General features: G+C 35.9%; 1 protein-coding gene across 4 annotated transcripts in view; it reads left to right on the forward strand.

Moving 5' to 3' along the window:
* EML6 (EMAP like 6) overlaps positions 1 to 21,232 on the forward strand; it is a gene marked incomplete at both ends in the record, with an annotated part of 359,577 nt that overhangs the window by 131,865 nt on the left and 206,480 nt on the right. For all 4 annotated transcript variants that reach the window (XM_080711491.1, XM_080711490.1, XM_080711492.1 and 1 more), the window contains 3 exons: positions 12,441 to 12,600; positions 16,202 to 16,300; positions 19,922 to 19,990. In XM_080711491.1, coding sequence (XP_080567617.1) covers positions 12,441 to 12,600; positions 16,202 to 16,300; positions 19,922 to 19,990 — 328 coding nt within the window. The remainder of the gene's footprint in view (positions 1 to 12,440; positions 12,601 to 16,201; positions 16,301 to 19,921; positions 19,991 to 21,232) is intronic.

The following is a 21,232-nucleotide window of genomic DNA, read 5'->3' on the forward strand; positions in this document are numbered from 1 at the left end:
CTTAGAGTTCCCACTTCTCCACATCCTTGCCAGCATCTGTTGTTGTTTGTGTTTTAAATGATGGCCATTCTAGTTGAAGTTAGGTGAAATCTCAGGGTAGTTTTGATTTGCATCTCTCTGATTGCCAGTGATGTTGAGCATTTTTTCATGCATTTATTGGCCATTTGAATTTCTTCTTTTGTGAAGTGTCTATTTAGTTCCCTTGCCCATTTTGTTATTGGATGCTTTGTTTTCTTAGTGTTGAGTTTCTTGAGTTCTCTGTATATTCTAGATATTAGTTCTCTATTTGAGGTATAGGTGGCAAAAATCTTCTCCCATTCTGTTGGCTCTCAATTGAGGTTCTTGACAGTTACTTTTGATGAACAGAAGCTCTTCAGTTTCATGCAATCCCATGTATTTATTTGCCTTTTAATTTGTTGTGCCTTTGGGGTCTTGTTGAGAAAGGGTTTATCTGTACCTATGTGTTGCAGTGTTCGACCTATGCCCTCTTCAAGGAGCTTCAAGGTCTCTTGGTTTGATTTCCAAATCTTTGATCCATCTTGAATCGAATCTTGTGTAGGGTGAGAAAGTGGCATTAATTTCCAATTTTCTGCATATGGTTAACCATTTTTGCCAAAACCATTTGTTGAAGAGGCTATCTATTTTCCAGTGTATGTTTTTGACCCCTTTGTCAAAAATCAATTGGCTGAAAGTGTGTGGATTTGTTTCTGGGTCTTCTATTCTGTTCCATTGGTCTATATATCTGTTCTTTTGCCAGTACCATGCTGTTTTTATTACAGTGGCTTTGTAGTATAGTTTAAAGTCAGGTATTGTGATTCCGCCTGCATAGTTTTTGTTGCTGAGAACTATTTTGGCTATTCTGGGCTTTTTGTTATTCCAAATAAATTTAAGGATTGATTTTTCTATGTCTGTGAGGAATGATCTTGGTAGGTTAAGGGGCATTGCGTTAAATCTGTAGATCACTTTTGGGAGGATGGCCATTTTAATGATATTTATTCTGCCAATCTATGAACATGGAAGAGCTTTCCATCTTCTAATATCTTCTTCAATTTAATTTTTCAGTGTTTTATAATTTTCATTGTTGAGATCTTTTACCTTCTTGGTTAAGTTTATTCCTAAGTATTTTATTTTTTTGTGGGAGATCCTGAGTGGAAGTGTTCTGAATTTCTTTTTCAGTGGATTTATGGTTGGTGTACAGGAAAGCTTCTGATTTTTTAAGATTGATTTTGTATCCAGATACTTTGCTGAATTTGTTGATCAGTTCTATAAGCATTTTGGTTGAGTTTGTTGGGTTTTCTAAATATAGTATCATGTCATCTGCAAATAGTGAAAGTTTGAGTTCTTTTCCTATTTATACTCCTTTGATTTCCTTTTCTTGCCTTATTGCTCTGGCTAGAGTCTCTAGTACTATATTGAAGATAAGTGGTGATAGTGGACATCCTTTTCTCATTCCTGTTTTTAGGGGGAATTCTTGAAGTTTTTCCCCATTTAATATGATGTTGGCAGTAGGCTTATTGTAGATTGCCTTTATGATGTTGAGATATGTTCCTTCTCTTCCAATTCTCTGCAGTGTTTTTATCATAAATGGATGTTGGATTTTATCAAATGCTTTTTCAGTGTCTATTGAAATGATCATGTGATTTTTGTCTTTGATTCTGTTTATATGGTGAATTACATGGATTGATTTTCATATATTGAACCAGCCTTGCATCCCTGGGATGAACCCTACCTGGCCATGGTGTATGATTTTTTTGATGTGGTTTTGAATGCGTGTTGCTAGTATTTTGTTTAATAGTTTTGCATCCAAGTTCATCAGAGATATAGGCCTGTACTTTTCCTTCCTTGAACTGTCTTTATTCAGTTTTGGTATTAGTGTAATGTTGGCTTCATAGAATATATTTGGGAGAGTCCCGGTTTTTTCTATTTCATGAAATAATTTGAGGAGTATTGGGGTTAGCTCTTCTATAAAGGTTTTATAGAATTCACTTGGGAAACCATCTGGTCCTGGGCTTTTCTTTGATGGTAAGTTCTTTATTGCTGTTTCAATCTCTTTGATTGTTTTTGGTTGGTTGAAGTGTTCTATATCTTCTTGACTCAGTTTTAGGAAGATTGTATTTATCTAGGAAGTTGTGTATTTCCTCCAGATTTTCCATTTTGTTGGAGTATAGTTTTTCAAAGTAGTTTCTGATAATCCTCTGGATTTCTACACTGTCAGTAGTAATTTTTCCTTTTTCATCCCTTATCTTTATAATTTGGGTTGATTCTCTCTTTTTTTTAGTTAGGTTGGCTAGTGGTTTATCTATCTTGTTAATTTTTTCAAAAAACCAGCTTTTGGTTTTGATTTTTTGTAATGTTTTTTATTCTCTATTTTGTTAATTTCTGCTGTAATTTTAATAATTTCCTCTCTTCTACTGGCTTTGGGGTTCAATTGTTCCTGCTTTTCAAGGGCTTTTTTTTTGTGGGTCTGGAGATGGAACCCAGGGGCATTTGACCTCCGAGCTACATCCCCTGCCCTATTTTTTATTCTTTATTTTGAAACTGGGTCTCACTGAGTTGCAGAGGGCCTCACTAAATAGCTGAGGCTGTCTGCGAGCCGCGATCCTCCAGGTCTCAGCCTCCCAAATGCTGGGATTACAAGTGTGCGCCACCACGCCCGGCTTTTCAAGGGCTTTGAGGTGTGTCATTAGGTTATTTATTTGAAGATTTTCTGTTTTTCTTATGTGAGCACTCAGTGCTATAAATTTTCCTCTTAATACTGCCTTCAAAGTGTCCCAGAGGTTTTGATATGTTGTATCTTTATTTTCATTTGTTTCTAGAAATTTCTTGATTTCACCTCTTACATCTTCTATGACCCATTCTTCATTCAGAAGTGTGGTGTTCAGTCTCCACATGTTTATATTGTTTCTCTGGGTCTTCTTATAGTTGATTTCTAGTTTCATTCCATTATGGTCTGAAATGACACAGGGAAGTATGTAACATTTTTTAAATTTGCTAGTGCTCATTTTGTGTCCCAGGATGTGATCTGTTGACTCCATTGTTAATATGGTTTCTGGTCAGCAAAGCAGAAGACCCCGTGAAGTTGCGGCAAATATAACCTTGGGAACGGAGGTTCCTGAAGGCAGAGTAGTGGCTCAGACTGCCAATTGCACAGGAGGCCACCATCTTGAGCAGGAGCAGACGAAAGTAGAGAGAGCTTCCAGCCCGTGCGGCGGAGCGGAGGACTTTTTTCCCCTGTAGTTTCCTGATTTTTCTATGTCTTTGAGGTTGACCTTAGTAATTTAATGGGTATTGCATTGAATCTGTATATCACTTTTGGAAGAATGTCTATTTTGATTATATTTATTCTGCCTTTTAAGAGTATGGAAGATATTTTCATCACCTAAGGTCTTCTTTTATTTTTTTCAAAATGTTATATTTTTTTGCAGATGTCTTTTACCTCCTTGGTTAAGTTTATTCCTAAACATTTTATTTTATTTTATTTTTTGTGGGATATCCAGAGTGGGAGTATTTTCTGAAATTCTTTTTCAGTGTATTAAGGGTTGGCATACAGGAAAGCTTCTGATTTTTTAAGATTGATTTAGTATCCAGACACTTTGTAGAGTTGGTTGAGTTTGTTGGGTATTCTAAGAATTATATCAGGTCATCTGCAAATAGGGATAGTTTTAGTTCATTTTCTATTTATACTTCTTTGACTTTCTTTTCTTGCCTTATTGCTCTGGCTAGAGTCTCAAGAAGTATATTGAAAATAAATGGTGATAGTGGACATCCTTGCCTTGTTCCTGTTTTTAGGGGAATTCTCAAGTTTTTTCTGTTTAATAGGAAGTTGTTTTTGGGCCTTTATGATGTTGAGGCATGTCATTCTATTTCAATTATCTGCAGTGCATTTAGTATAAATCGGTGTTGGATTTTATCAAACACTTTTTCATCACCTTTCAAATGATCAAGTGATTTTTGTCATTGGTTCTGTTTTTGTGATGAATTGTATGTATTGTTTTTGTATGTTGAACCAGACTTGCATCTCTGGGATGATTCCTACTCAATATGGCATATAATTTTCTTGATGTGGTTTTATTTATTTATTTTTAAATAAATTTTTATTGTTGCATTGTAGTCATACATCATAATGGTATAAAATACTTGTGGAGATATACACGCAAACATCACCCAATCAGCCCGTACCCTATCCATAACCCTTCCCTCCTCCTCCCCCCTTCCCATGCTTGGTTTCCTGATTAACTTTGATATGTTTGTTTGTTTGTTTTCTTTCATATATGGTCAAGTTATTTTTGACAAGGTTTCCAAGAACATTTATTGAAGGAAATAATAATCTTTTCACTAAATATTGTTGAAAAATAATAACTACATGAAAAAGAATAAAATTGGGCCCTTACCTAACACAATATACAAACATTAACTCAAAATAGATAAAAGACCTAAATGTAAATCTTAAGACTATAAACTTTTAGAAGAAAACCAGGGTCATAAAACTTTACAACACTGAAATTGGCAATTATTTCTTGGATATGATTCCAAAGGCACAGACAACAAAAGAATAAACAGACAAACTTCATAAAAAATAGAAAAAAATATTGTACATCCAAAGACAATGTAAACAGAATTAAAAGTTACTGATAGAACAGGTTAAAATATTTCCAAATGCTATATCTGAAGGTATATTAATATTCCAAATATAAATCCTAAAAATTAGCAACAATAAAAGCAAACAATACAATGTAGAAATAGGTAAAAGACTAAAGTAGATAAGGAATTTCCAAATATTTTTATATGACCAATAAACATATGAATATCACTCATCATTATCATAATATAACTAATCATTAAGGAAATACAAATAAAAACTATAGTAAAATACTACTTCACATTGGTTAGGATGACTACTTAACATGAATTACCTTGCTCCAGCCCTTTACCTTCAATTTGTTTCTCTTTTTACTTGTAAAGTGTGTTTCTTGTAAGCAGCAGATGGATGGATTCTGGTTTGTAATCCATTTTGCCATTTTAGGTCTTTTTATTGGGGAGTTGAGGTCATTTACATTCAGTGTGATTATTGAGAGATAACTTTTAATTCCTAACATGTTAAGATTTTATTTCTATTAGAAATATTGTTTATTCTTCTTTGCTTAGTTGTCTTCTGGATGAAAAAATCTTGTTTCTCCAGTTCTGGTGTGTATTACCTATTTCTTCTTTGTAGTCAATGTCTTTGAGTATTTTCTCTAGCACTGGTTTTGAAGACATAAATTCCTTCAGTTTCTGTTTGTCATAGAAGCTTCTTATTTCCCCATCTAATTTGATAGAAAGTTTTGCTGGGTAGGAAATTTTTGGCTGGAAGTTGTTTTCTTTCAGAGTTGGGAATATGTTACTCCAAGCCCTTCTGGCCTTCATGACTTGGTTTGGGAAGTCTGGAGTGATTCTAATTGGTTTGCCTCTGAATGTCACTTGGCCTTTTGTTTTTGTTGCCTTTAAGATTCTCTGCTTGGCTTCTACATGGGTCATTTTGACAATTATGTGGCATGGGGAACCTTTTCTCTGATCCTGTCTAAAGGGAGTTCTTTAAGTTTCCTGGTCCTGTGTATCGACCTCTTGCTCTATGTTTGGAAAATTTTCTGCTATTATTTCTTTGAAGAGATTATTGATCCCTTTGGTTTCACCTTCTTTTCCCTCCTCTATTCTGATTATTCTTAGGATAGCTCTCTTAATATAGGTCCATATTTCTTCAACGTCAGATTTCTGCTGTCTGATTTTTTTCTTAAGTTATAAATTATGCATTCGTTTTTTGAGTAATCATCTTCCAGGAGTGAGATTCTATTCACCATGTGGTCTAATAGATTGTTTATACTTTGAATTGATGCCTTTACTTCAATGATTGCATCCTTTATTTCTTTTAGAATCTCTCTAAATTCTTTTCGAAGTCCTGTATTATTTCTACATTTATATTCCTGATTAGATCTTCTGGAGATCTCTGAATTTAGTGTTATCAGGTTCTGATACTATGGGGTTTGGAGCATTCATTGCTTTGTTGTTGTTCCTCTTTCCCATGATTTCAGAAGTTTGTTCTTCCCCAGGTCAGCACGACTTCACTTAGGGTGCTCTGGATCTTGAGTTTGCTGTAATCTCAGCCGCCACTACTCCTTTACTGGGTTGTATCGTAAAGTCTCAGACCCAGGGAGTTAATCGAGGCTGCGTGAGACTGTGGGGGTGCCAGGCTGGGCATTTTCCCACAGGGAGCTGCAACTAGGGTTTGGTATCTTTGCCACCACTACTCCTTTACTGGTTTGGACTGTAAAATCTCAGACCTATGGAGATTATCAAAGCTGCGCAAGTCTCTGGGGGTGCAGTGCTGGGATTTCTACTATAGGGCCCACAGTTTCACTTATAGTTATTGTCTGCGCTAATTTGCAGCCGCTGCATGCATGGTGAACTTGCAGCCGCTGCTGGCAATATGGTGATGCTGCCATGCCCTCGGCTGTGAGGCTGGCATATTTCATTTCTGGTTTTGAGCTCCGTTCTGAGTACCTAGAAGGCGTGATGCACTTGGCCCCTGGGAGTTGTAGATGTTCTTTGCACTGAAAGAACTGCTGAATTATACCCGAATGATCCACAGCTGCTCACTTCAGCTCCTTGTTTACCTTTCCTCTCTGGAGCCTGGTGCTGTGAGGCATGATGGCACTGGTGTGGCTTCGCAATGCAGGCTGGTTTCTTTTATGGTCTCTGGTTGTTCTTCTAGTTTTCTTTTTCTCTGTCACTTGTGTTTACATTTTTTATTTCTCTGCTGATAGTGTTTTCTGGCTATGACAAGCGCTGATTTTGTGGCAATCAAGATCAAGTGTTAGCAGGACTGGTTAATGCTGCTTTTCTTGGTCGCCATCTTCCTGGAAGTCCCCGATGTGGTTTTAAATGCACTTTGCCAGTATTTTTTATTTTTTAGCAACTTTGAGTCTATGTTCATCATCAATAAAAGTCCTATAGTTTTCTTCTTCTTCTTTTATTCTTATTTTTATTTTTATTTTTTTGCCCCTGCAGGTCTGTGGATGGAACCCAGGGGCATTCGACCTTCGAGCTATACCTCCTGCCGTATTTTACATTCTTATTTTGAAACAGGGTCTCACTAAGTTGCAGAGGGCCTCACTAAGTAGCTGAGGCTGTCCAGAAACCACAATCCTCTGGTCTCAGCCTCTTGAATGCTGGGATTATAAACATGTGCCATCATGCCCAGCTAGTTTTCTTTTCTTGAGCTGTCTTTTTTTAGTTTGAGAATTAATGTGATGTTGGCATCATAGAATATATTTGGGTGAGTCCCTATTCTTTCTATTTCATGGAATAGACTAAAAAGTGTTTAGATTAGATGTTTCATAGAGGTTGTATAAAATTTATGTGGGAAACCATCTGGTCCTGGTCTTTTGTTTGATAGAAGGCTCTCTATTGCTGTTTCAATGGCTTTGCTGTTGTTTGGTTTAAATATTCTATATCTTTTTTTTTTTTTGTGGGTCTGGAGATGGAACCCAGGGGTATTTGACCTCCAAGGTACACCCCCTGCACTATTTTTTTATTTTCTATTTTGAAACAGGATCTCACTAAGTTGCAGAGGGCCTCCTTAAGTAGCTGAGGCTGTCCATGAAAGGCAATCCTCCTATATCAGCCTCCCAAATGCTGGGATTACAAGTGTGCACCACCATGCCCAGCTAAAGTTTTTATATCTTTTTGACTTCGTTAAGAAAGGCTGTATGTATCTAGAAATTTGTCGATTTCTTGTAGAATTTTCATTTTGTTGGAGTATAGTTTTCTAAAGTAGTTTCTGATAATCGTCTGGTTTTCCATTCTATCAGTGGTAGTATCTCCTTTTTCATCTTATATTTTAGTAATTTGTTTTTTTTTCTGTCTTTTACTTTACTCATTTTTTTTATTGGTGCACTGTATTCATACATCATAGTAGGATACATACTTTTGTAGACATACTTGCACACTTTTCCCAGTCAGCCCCCACCCAATCCCACCCCATTCTCTCCCTATCCCTCCCTCCCATGCTTAGCTTAGTAGTTGACATCTAGTATTATGGCAATTTATCTAAAATTAAAAATGGTAATCTCACATAACAGTTTCATTTGTCTGATACCAAGCTTTTGATGACTTAAAGATGACATTTCAATATTTCTTTTTGCTTTCTTTCTTACCAGAGAATATTTTTTTCTATTTTTAGGTGAAACTATCATATATTTATATATTTATTTTTCAGAAAAAAATCTATCCTAATATGGAATATGGACTCTAGGTACCCAAAATGATCCTGAAAAAGAACAAAGCTAGAAGATATATATTTTCTGATTTCAAACCATATAAAGCTACAATAATTGAAACAGTGTAGTACTATTCTAAAGGCAGATATATAAACCATTGGAGTTAAATAAAAGCCTAGAGCTAAATTCTTCCCTATATTGTCAAGTTATTTTTGACAAGGTTTCCACGAACATTTGGTGGTGGGAATAATAATCTTTTAACTAAATATTGTTGAAAAATAATAATTACATGGAAAAGAATAAAATTGGACCCTTACCTAATCCCATATACAAATATTAACTCAAAATAGATAAAAGACCTAAATATAAATCTTAAGACTATAAACTTTTAGGAGAAAATCTGGGTCATTAAACCTCAAAACATTGAAATTGGCAGTGATTTCTTGGTTATGATTTCAATGGCACAGGCAACAGAAGAGTATACAAACTCCCTAAAAAATAAAAAAAATATTGTATATCCAAAGACAATGTAAACAGAGTTAACAGTTACTAATAGAATGGGATAAAATATTTCCAATTGCTATATCTGAAGGTATATTAATATTCCAACTAGAAATCCTAAAAATTAACAACAATAAAGGCAAACAATACCCTTTAGAGATAGGTAAAAGACTAACATAAATAATGAATCTCCACAGATAACCAATCTTAGTTGTCTGTTGGATGGAAAATCTTGTTTCTCTAGTTCTGGTGTGTGTTACCTATTTCTTCTTTGTAGTTAATCTCTTTGAGTATTTAGCACTGGTTTTGAAGACATAAATTCCTTCAGTTTCTGTTTGTCATGGAAGCTTCTTATTTCTCCATCTAATTTGATAGAAAGTTTTGCTGGGTAGGAAATTTTTGGCTGGAAGTTGTTTTCTTTCAGAATTGGGAATATGTTACTCCAAGCCCTTCTGGCTCTCATAACTTGGTTTGGGAAGTCTGGAGTGATTCTAATTGGTTTGCCTCTGAATGTCACTTGGCCCTTTGCTTTTGTTGCCTTTAAGATTCTCTGCTTGGCTTCCACATTGGTCATTTTGACAATGATGTGGCGTGGGGATCCTCTTCTCCGATCCTGTCTAAAGGGAGTTCTATAAGTTTCCTGGACCTGTGTATTGACCTCTTGCTCGATGTCTGGAAAATTTTCTGCTATTACTTCCTTGAAGAGATTGTTGATCCATTTGGTTTCACTTTCTTTTCCCTCCTCTATTCCAATTATTCTTAGGTTAGCTCTCTTAAAATGGGCCCATATTTCTTCAATATCAGATTCCTGCTGTCGGATATTTTTTTCTAGATTAGAAACTATGCGTTCATTTTTGGATTGCTCATCTTCTAAGAGTGAGATTCTGTTCTCCATGTGTTCTAATCGGTTGTTTGTGCTTTGAATTGAGGCCTTTACTTCATTAATTGCCTCCTTTATCTCTTTTTGGCTCTCTCTGAGTTCTTTTAGAAGCACCTCTATTATTTCTACAGTTATTTTCCTGATTTGATCTTCTAGAAATCTCTGATTTTCTGTTTTATCGGGTTCTGATGTTGTGGGGTTGTGGGCATTCATTGCTCCAGTATTATTCCTCTTTCCCATGATTTGGGAAGTTTGTGCCTTCTCTGGGTTCTTCCCTTGGGTCACTATGACTTCACTTAAGGTGTTCTGGATCTCGAGTCAGTAGTATCTCAGACCCCACTACTCCTTTACTGGGTTTTATCACAGAGTCTCCGACCCAGAGAGTCGATAGAGGCTGCTTTAGACTGTGGGGGGTGCCAGGTTGCACGTTCTCCTATGGTGTGATATCTCTGCCACCGCCCCTCCCCCACTGGGTTAAGTCCCAGGGAGTACAGTACTGGGATTTCTCCTCTGTGGCCCGCAATTTGATTCACTGTTCTTGAGTGCGCAGATTTAGCTGTGTTGGCCTCGCTGAATTTGCTGCTGCTGCCGCCGGTGGCAATATGGCACCGCTGCTACACCCTCGGCTATGGGGCTGGCGTTTTCTTCTTGGTTTTGATTTTGACTCTGAATCCCTGCAGCGTGTGCTGAGCTCAGCCACTGGGAGCTTTAGACGCTCTCTGCTTGGAGAAATCCCGCCTGGCTGTTCCGCAGCGGCTCACCTCGGCTTTCTGTAGCCATCCCGTGAATTCGCCGGTGCCGCCGGCAGTATGGCGCTGCTGCCGCGTCCGTCGCGTCCTCGGGCGCGAGGCCGGTTATCTCCTCTGTGGCTCTGTTCTCAGTCCGCTTTCTCTCTGGAGCCTGGTGATTTTTTGTTTCACTGGTGATGGTGTTTTCTGGCTATGAAAGGCGATGATTTTGTGGTAATGGAGATTTGTTGTTAGCGGGGCTCTTAAGCCCCGCTTTTCTCGGTCGCCATCTTCCTGGAAGTGATATTTTAGTAATTTGGATTGATTCCTTTTTTTGGTTAGGTTGGCTAATGGTTTATTTATTTTGTTTATGTTTTTTGATAAGCCAACTTTTAGTTTCATTGATTTTCTGTATTTTTTTATTCTCTACTTTGTTGATTTCTGCTCTGATTTTAAAAATTTTCTGTCTTCTACTGGCTTTGGAGTTAGATTGTTTCTGTTTTTCACGGGTTTTGAGGTGTATCATTAGGTTATTTGGTAATTTTCTCTTCTTATGTGGGCACTCAGTGTTTTGAATTTTCTTTTTAATACCTCCTTCAAGGTGTCCCAGGAGTTTTGATATGTTATGTATCTATTTTCATTTGTTTCTAGGATAAAGAAACCAAGGCAAAAGAGATTAATTTTTTAAAAAAGTAGTAGTAAGGGGTAGCTGGTAGACAAATTCAGGTGTCTGATTCCAGAGCATATACTTAATACTATGCTGAAAATAGAAAAGAGAAAATAGTCTCCTTTGGTTTACTGTACAGATACTGCAACTTGAATTTGAGAAATACTGAATTTCTGTTTGTTACATAAACAGAATCATCTGTTTTTTATATATGTGCTCATTTTTGTTTGTTTTTTAATTCTCATTGTCTAATTTTAAAAAGTTACCACTTCTTTATATGATGAATTTGAAACAGTATCATGATTTCTCACCCAAGAAAAATGATAGCCTTTCTCTCTCTTTACTGCCACAAACTCCTTGAACTACTATGTGGTATTTAACAAAGTTTTATATTGATTGGAATGCAGAGAAAAATTGCTATACAGACTATGAGCCTAGTAATTGCAGTTCTCTTGGTGTCATAGTGATTTATGTAAAACGCTGAAACAAGAGGATCAGAGGTTTGTGGACAGCCTTAGCAAGTAGTGAGACTCATCAACCTAGCAAGACCTTGTTTCCAACTAAGAAATAAAATCTGGCTCTGGGTTCAATTCCCAGTACTACAAAAAGAAAGAAGAAAAAAGAAAGAAATCCTTATGAGGATAGTATATAGGCTGGTTTTTTTTTTTTTTTTTTTGTGGTACTGGGGTTCCTGGAAGCCCTTCTACCTCCGGGCTACACTCCCAGACCTATTTTTACATTTTTATTTGGAAACAGGGTCTCCTAAGCCAGCGCGTGCGGCTGGCTTCGAACCTGCTCGATCCTCCTGTCTCTGCCTCCCAAGTGCGGGGATTACAAGCGTGCGCCACCACGCCCGGCTAGGCTGGTTTAATTGAGTCACTTTTTGACTCAATTGAACTTTAAACTTTCTGTTTTTAATTTTATTTTTATATTTTAGCAATACATTGTAATTACACATCATAGTGAGTTTCAAAGTGATATAAACATACATACACACAATTTCTTGGTGTATTTCCCTTTTATAGTAATTTTTTTTCAAACTAAAGTCAAAAGCTAACTTAAAAACTGAATAAGTAATATTTTGAAAGTATATAACATAAAAATTTATGGAACTATATAGAAGGTTTCTAATTGGAGAATTATAATCCTAATAGTATTTGGTTTTCTAGGTAACCAAGTAGATAAGATAAAATGAAAGGAAATTATAGGGAAACTGTACTAAGCTGCTGTTTGCCAAAGCTGAACATTTCAATTTAAATCTATTAGGTAATTAATTGCTTTGGGGGCAGTTGGATTCTTTCTCTTGCTATCATGTCATTAAATGGCTTAAAATGAGATACAAATTTGAATGAAAGATGATCAATGTTTATCTTTGTTTAATGGGACAATATGAATTTCTTTTTCTCTTTCAGTCTTGCCTTACACCCAGATAGAACTCTCATTGCAACTGGCCAAGTCGGGAAGGAGCCATATATATGCATATGGGATTCCTATAATGTCCAGACTGTGTCTATTCTTAAAGATGTTCACACACATGGAGTTGCCTGCTTGGCTTTTGACTCAGATGGTCAGGTGTGTATCATTTGTTTTTAATAACTTAGGGTTCACCTAAAATTACAATGGAAATAGCCATCAGTCTTTTACTCCCCCACCCCCTTGGTAGGCTTCTAGAATTCTTCATCTGTTTGACCGTTTCCCAGACTGGTGTTACTGACACTTATTTCTGTGTAAGTCCTAGCATTGGTTCTCTGCCTCTTTTACCTTCCATGTATCTGTCAGTTAATTCCTTTTATCCAGGTTTTTTGGCAAATTTTGGAGTTTATTATGTAAATCAGTGGTATGGAAAGTCTATGAAATTAGTCATAGAAGCTTGACCAACCTAAGAGTACAGAAAACTTAATGGATTATAGGAGTTGACCTGGTTTGAATTGTTTTAAGATAATTAACATTTATTTGGTCAACTTCTGAATATACGTTACTGATAATCTCCCATATCCCCCCAAAATGTGAAATTCTTTTTTTCAGGTCTTAAGAGTTTCTAATTTAAAATTGATTTTAAACAAGAAGTTTCTAAGTTTCTCTCATGGTTTTAGTTTGGGAGTATTCAGTAAAAAGAGCAATGTGGTTTATGCCAACAGAATAGCTTGGCATTACAGTTGGTCCCTCCTTGAGGTGGGTCCCAGCATGGAACTGTGGCCAGGAATTGACAGGTAAGTCCTGTAAGGATAGTCACACCCTCACACATTTGTCACTTGAGTTTAGTCACAGCGCAGATCCCACGTCTGTATTCTGATACATTCTGAGAAGTGCCTGATGATGCTGATGTACTTAAAGGTGCAAGAAAAATCTTTGCTGTAATTGTATAAAGCCATAAATGTGCAAAAAAGTTAAAAGAACATTTACTTGGTAATTTCTGCCATTTTTACTTTACTTTTCATTCTAGAACTAGATTTATTATGTATATAGGTCCCTGGTGTGAGTGTGTGTGTATTTAATTTTACTAGTTTTCTGTCTTATCATGTTTAATAAACATAATGCATATATTGCATTGTATATACATGTCTAAGGAAAAGTAGTAATAATTTTCTTAAGTTTGCAGTTATATTGAATTTCTGATTAGATTTCTGATTAAATTGAATAAGCAAGTCAGAATACATATGTATTTAAAAGTGTAACTGTATGCTTATATGTGCACATTCTCTAATTGTTATTTGGTGGTACTGGGGATGGAACCCTTCTACCTCTAGGCTACACTCCCAGACCTTATTTTTTATTATTATTTTATTTGGAAACAGGGTTTCTTAAGCCAGCAAGGCTGACTTTGAACCTGCGCAATCCTCCTGTCTCCGCCTCCCAAGTGTGTGGATTGCAAGTGTGCACCACCACGCCCGGCTAATCTTTGTTATTTGAACAAACATCTTTATGAAAATTTGTTCTGAAGTGTCATGAGAAAATATAATGCAGGGTAGGAAATTCATCTTTATCAGTTATTTGTCCATATTAATTTTACGCTAGAATCTTAGCTATTTTCCCTTGAGGTTCCATTTTGAAGGGTGGGAATGGGGGTAGATGATAGGGTATTTAACTGTCAATTGAGAAAAAAACCACCTATTTGTTTGCGATGATGGATTTCATGGCTTGTTGATGCTGATTAGTTCAGGTCTGCCATATTCCCTAGACAGTTTACTGGAACTGAATGATGTTTAGAAAATGATAAATGATCCACTAACTCACCATTGACAAAAGGCATTAGAAATGCTTTTCCTAAGCTATGGGACCTGTCACTAAGAATAAACAAAAATTGATTTTTCTCACTCAAGAAATAGGAGTTTTGCCTGCCCATGTTTGTTAATTGCTTTATTTATTTATTTATTTATTTATTTATTTATTTATTTTGGTGGTACCGGGGATGGAACCCTTCTACCTCCGGACTACACTCCCAGACCTATTTTTTTTTATATATACTTTTTATTTGGAAACAGGGTCTCTTTAACCAGAGAGACTGGCTTCAAACCTGCACGATCCTCCTGTCTCTGCCTCCCAAGTGTGGGGATTACAAGCGTGCACCACCACACCCGTCCTTGCTTTTTCTATTTAAAAATGCATAAACTGAATGGAATTCACCCTCTCGGATTTTCATTTATGGATAAAAAAATACAACAATGTCTTATAATCATTTCCATCTCTGGAGCCCTCAATGAAAAATTACAAAGACCTTTTTTTTCCTTTTCCTTTTCATTTTCTTTTCTTTTCTTTTTTTTTTTTTTTTGTGGTACTGGGGGTGGAACCCAGGGGCTTTTCTACCTCTGGGCTATACTCCCAGACATATTTTATACTTTATTTGGGAACAGGCTCTCACTAAGTTGCTGAGAGCCTCAGTAGCTGAGTCTGGCTTTGAATCTGTGTGATCCTCCTGTCTCAGCCTCCAAAGCTCGGGGATTACAAATATGTGGCACCACATCCAGCTGAGACATTTCTTGAGGGTACCTTTTAAAATCATCAATGTTCCTATATCTCACATTAAGATTTATTTATTTTAATTTTTATTGGTGCATTGTAGTCATACATCTTAATGGGGTACAGGATGGTAGAGGCATACATGCATACATCATCCAAATAGTCCTTACCCAATTTCCACACACATTAAGAATTTAAACTACTCCAGGTGAAAAAGGAGATCCTATAGAGGAGCAAATAAGGCAGCCTAATGTGGAGATGGGAGGAGGGAAGAAGGAAACTCTTTAAAGAGCACGATGTACTTATTCATATCATAGTCAACCACTAAGCCAAACATGAGAGGGAGGGATGGGGAGGGAGTGGGGTGGGGACTGGGTGGGGGCTGGCTAGGTGATGTGTGCATTTATGTCTATACAAGTTTTTTGCTTCATTATGATGTATAAATACAATGCACACATTAAATACAATGCACACAATAAAAATAAATAAAATAATTTAAACTACAAAATATAATTTAAAACCCTAATTTCAGCCGGGCATGGTGGCACACACTTGTAATCCCTACATCTGGGAGGGAGACAGGAGGATCATGCAGGTTTGAAGCCAGCCTCGCTGGCTTAAGACACCCTGTTTCCAAATAAAATATAAAGTAGGTCTGGGAGTGTAGCCAAGAGGTAGAAGGGTTCTATCCCCAGTACCACCAAAAAACAAAACAAAACTTTACTTTCAAGTTCTGTTCCTATGACTTCTGATTTAGAGACTTCATCAGAGTTTATACATGTTTTTCCTATGTTTAAAAAAGACAAATGAAGCCAGGTGTGGTGGTACACCTATGATCCCAATACTTTTGAGGCTAAGACAGGAGAATCCTCAGTTTTAAGGGCAGCCTCAGCAACTTAGTGAGACCCAATTTCAAAATTAAAATAGTGTTGGAGTGTAGCTCAGAGGTAGAATGTCCCTGGGTTCAACCTCTAATACCAAAAAAATAAAGTGGCTTTTAGGTCTTTGAATTTTAGATATATGGTAATAGAAATCATCTATTGTGATATCTTTAGTTTGGGGTTTAGGATGGATTTTGAGAAATCATTTTGTTACAGGAATTCAATGCCTAAACCATAGTAGGTAATTGGTAATTAATAACTATTTGTTGAAAGTAAGCATGAATAGTAGGATATCTTGCCATCACTTTTAGATGTTGAATTATTCTTTTTCTTAGCGTTTAGCTTCTGTGGGATTGGATGCTAAAAACACAGTCTGCATTTGGGACTGGAGGAAGGGCAAACTTCTGGCCTCAGCCACTGGCCATTCTGACCGGGTAAGACCTTTGTTGTATCAAACCATGCAGTTTCACAAATGTTGAGTAACTGTGCTATTATTTCTCAGACTTTTATATTTTCTAAATAAATTTGCCAAGTATAGTTTTTTTTCCAACAAATTTAACTTACAAATGTGCACTTTCTTTTATTCATGATTGATAGTGGTGCAAGTGTGATTGCTTCTGGTGATCACATATTTTGAATTAGTATTGCTTTTCATAGGCAAAATGAATTTTTGATGTTTGTATTTGACTTCATGAAATCAAAATAGAATTAATTTTAAATAGATATATTCACTTAGACATGGCAATAATTGCTAGAAAACATTCATGAGATATTATAAGGATATGCATTTTAATTTCAAATGAATGTAATGACAATTTTGTGAATCTGCTATATTTGAGAATGTTGTATGCAAATTGTGGTCTGCTTATCATTTATATTAAAGTCTGTGATCAGAAATGATAATTTTATGTAGTGTAAGAAGGCAAGATAGGGGATTAAGCAGCCATATACATACAACTGGTCAGAAACCTATTTCTATAGTACCTTGCACAGTGGAATACTTTAACCCCTTTAATGGCTTGTTTTCCAGTTTAAATTTGAATTTGCATGACTACCTTCATTGGAATTTATAGTTGTTTTTTTATTTCTGTATAATACAATTGCCAGTGTAAAATGAAGCCCTAATTAAACTCTAAGTTCATTTTCTCTTGCATAGTATGAGCTCTGAAAATTTTTTTGTAAGAATAGTACACCTATCTTTGGAGATATATATTTTTGAAGGAACCTTGCAGTTGTTGCGAATTCCTCTCCAGGATCAAGTCTTCACAAATTCTAAGACTGATCAGAAGTATAACTTAAGTTTTGAGAAGGGATTGATGCTCAACCCTAGGTACATGTGGAACCCCTTAGAAAGAGTTTACATTGCAGTGGCAGTAGGTCAGGTTCTTTTAGGAACCTGAAATAATTAATGCTAACTTAGTACTCAATCAATATTCAGGTTGAAAATATTTGCAGTGCTTAAATTTGGATGTTACTTCTCCTACTAATGCTATAATCCCATCATTTGTGTCTTATAAGGTAAATTGCATCAACTTGAATCAATACATAAATTTCCAGTTGTACCAAAAAGTGGATTTGAAACCCAGTACATACTAGCTCCACTGAGAACAAATTCCCATGTAATATTTAACTAAGTAATTCTATAATTACTACTTCTAGTACTGTGTTTTATATAGTCTGACCTAAATTAATATACTGTGTGTCAGACTTCTGGGAGTATTGCCTTGGAAAAGAGTAGAAAACTAATATTGTAAATGCTTGCAACCAATAAAATCTCCTTACTTAAAAAAGAGCCTAATGTATATGCCTTTGTATATATACTTCTATGCCTTTGTTTGTATATAAAGTGCTTGTGTTGTTAAATTCCTGTTAAACTAAATTAGGCCTGAGTCTGCCTCCATGCCTTGAGGCCCTACCAACCTACCTTGGTAAGTAAAAAAGCCAAAAGTTTAATTTAGGAGTTTGCTTTTGTAACTAGTGGCTGAGGATCAGCCAATCACAGGCTGCTAACTCATCAGACCTCGTCTACATAAGGCAGATGCCAAGCTCTAACCCTGGCCATGCAGTGTGTATGCCCACATTGCAGAGCAGAACTGTGTGAATATCTGCTGGGTCCAAGAGCTGCCCTGTTTGAAAATAGGTCTCTGATCAATTAAACTCTGTTAAATTTAATTTCTCTAAACTTCTTCTGACACTACTGAATGCAGTGTGACTTGCTTGAGTTCAATGACTGTGACTTATTGCCTTTTTATACCCTCCAATTAGGGGTCGATTGTAAAAAGGTGCCCCATTACTCTAGTGAGAAATGATTACAGAATGTTTTAATGAAATACTTTACACTGTTTTTCCAGGCCCTATTAATCTATATCATACAGTTTTGTTCTTTGTTATTGATGCCTTAGTGCACATATGAATTATGGCTGCATATGATTAACTTCAAGGTTATTTTAGTGCTAAAACACTTAATCTATTACATTTATAACCTGCAAAATGATTTTACCTACCTTTTTCTTAATTGACCTAATAAGTAAACTGAGCTGGTATAATCCATTTTAGAGATAAGCATAAGCTCATCCTAAGATGAGCATAAGCTTAGAGATACTGAAGCTGACCTGAGCTCAAATAGCTAAACTGGATACTTGGACCAAGTCTGTTTTTTTTTAATCTGGAGTTTATAATTGCTCCTTTCCAATTTGATGAGAAGCTACTGGCCTAGGTTCTTCCTCTGGTCTAGACTTTGGCCCTGACAATTGGTCCTTCCCTATCTGTGAACACCCCATAGAATATATAGCACCCTGGACCACCTGCATCAGAACTCCTGGAGTGTGTTTTATAATGCAAGTTCCTAGACTTGATTCTAGATCCCCTAAATGAGAGTGTCTTGGATGGACCCTGGATACCTGCATCTTAAACCATCACAATGGGTGGTCTTCTTGATTTTCAAGGTTGGCAGAGAGTCTTCTCTTCCTGTCTCCAAAATGGAAACAGGGCCCCCTGCAAGCTGTCAGGTAACTCTTAAAGAATAACAAGTAGGGTTAGCTGATATATTTCCAATTCTCCAAGAAATTGAAAACATTAAATTGTGACAGTTGAATGGACTATTTTAGGTGGACTAATTAATGTCAGATAAGTACCTGTGTCTCTTATGTTTCATGATGACTAGGGGCTGTTGGCCTCATTAAGTTATAGTTAGCAAAATTTTTCTTAGACAAAATAAACCATTTTATAATTTTTATTTTTTGGTGGTACTGGGGTTCCTGGAAGCCCTTCTACCTCTGGGCTACACTCCTATACCTATTTTATACTTTTTTATTTGGAAACAGGGTCTCTTAAACCAGTGCAGCTGGCTTCAAACCTGCGCGATCCTCCTGTCTCCACCTCGCAAGCGCAGGGATTACAAGCGTGTGCCACCACGCCCAGCTATAATTTTTAATTTTTATTAAAAAACTGTTTCCAGTGTTTTATCTGCACTGAGAGGATTGCTAGAAAATTGATCAAAAAATTGTTCTAAGCCGGACACAGTGGCACATATCTGTAATTTTAGTACTTGGGAGGCTGAGATAGAGGATGACAGGTCTAAGGCCAGTCTCAGTGACTTGGTAAAGCACTTTACAACTTAGTGAGGTTCTGTTACAAAATATAAAATAGAGCTGAGGATATAGCTCAGAGGCAGAATACCCCTGGGTTCAATACCAAATACCACCATCACCAAAAAATAAATATAATAATAATGATAATAATGATAATAATAATAATAAATTTTTTAAAAGTCCTAAATCATCAAATTTGTTGGTTTACCCAAACTTAAAAATATGACAACAGTTTGTTCTCAGTGACTGAGCTTAATAACCTCTGCACTCAGACCTAAGGTAAGTAGAGAGGGCTCATAAAGAGTATTAGCTATTCCTTACTGGCTTTCACAGCCAAATCCTAGAGGTTCATTCTGTGCAGGTTACATGTGTTCTAAGGGTTTCAGGGTAGTCTTGGCAATTATACTGGTTTCTGGGAAAAGGCAAAAATATGCAAAGAGATCAACATTTAATTTTTTTGAACAGATTTTTGATATTTCCTGGGATCCATATCAGCCAAACAGAGTGGTCAGCTGTGGAGTAAAACATATAAAGGTAAAGTGATTTTTTTATTTTTATTTTTTATTTATTTTTATTTTTTAATATATGTTAATTTTTATTTTTTTTAATTGGTGTACTGTATTCATACATCATAGTGGGATACATACTTTTGTAGACATACATGCACACATTGCCCAGTCAGCCCCCACCCGATCCCCACCCCATTCTCTCCCCATCCCTCCCTCCCATGCTTGGCTTAGTGATTGACATCTAGTATTATAGCAATTTATCAAAAATTAAAAATGATAATCTCACATAACAGTTTCATTTGTCTGATACCAAGCTTTTGATGACTTAAAGATAACATTTCAATATTTCTTTTTGCTTTCTTTCTTACCAGAGAATATTTTTTCTATTTTTTAGGTGAAACTATCATATATTTATATATTTATTTTTCAGAAAAAAAATCTATCCTAATATGGAATATGGACTCTAGGTACCCACAACGATCTTGAAAAAGAACAAAGCTAGAAGATGTATATATTCTGATTTCAAACCATATAAAGCTACAATAATTGAAACAGTGTAGTACTATTCTAAAGGCAGATATATAAACCATTGGAGTTAAATAAAAGCCTAGAGCTAAATTCTTCCCTATATTGTCAAGTTATTTTTGACAAGGTTTCCACGAACATTTGGTGATGGGAATAATAATCTTTTAACTAAATATTGTTGAAAAATAATAATTACATGGAAAAGAATAAAATTGGACCCTTACCTAATCCCATATACAAATATTAACTCAAAATAGATAAAAGACCTAAATATAAATCTTAAGACTATAAACTTTTAGGAGAAAATCTGGGTCATTAAACCTCAAAACACTGAAATTGGCAGTGATTTCTTGGATATGATTTCAATGGCACAGGCAACAGAAGAGTATACAAACTCCCTAAAAAATAAAAAACATATTGTATATCCAAAGACAATGTAAACAGAGTTAACAGTTACTAATAGAATGGGATAAAATATTTCCAAATGCTATATCTGAAGGTATATTAATATTCCAACTAAAAATCCTAAAAATTAACAACAATAAAGGCAAACAATACCCTTTAGAGATAGGTAAAAGACTAACATAAATAATGAATCTCCACAGATAACCAATCTTAGTTGTCTGTTGGGTGGAAAATCTTGTTTCTCTAGTTCTGGAGTGTGTTACCTATTTCTTCTTTGTAGTTAATCTCTTTGAGTATTTTCTCTAGCACTGGTTTTGAAGACATAAATTCCTTCAGT

This window comes from Muscardinus avellanarius (genome assembly GCF_963383645.1).
Source record: "Muscardinus avellanarius genome assembly, chromosome: 15".
NCBI classification, from domain to species: Eukaryota; Metazoa; Chordata; class Mammalia; order Rodentia; family Gliridae; genus Muscardinus; species Muscardinus avellanarius.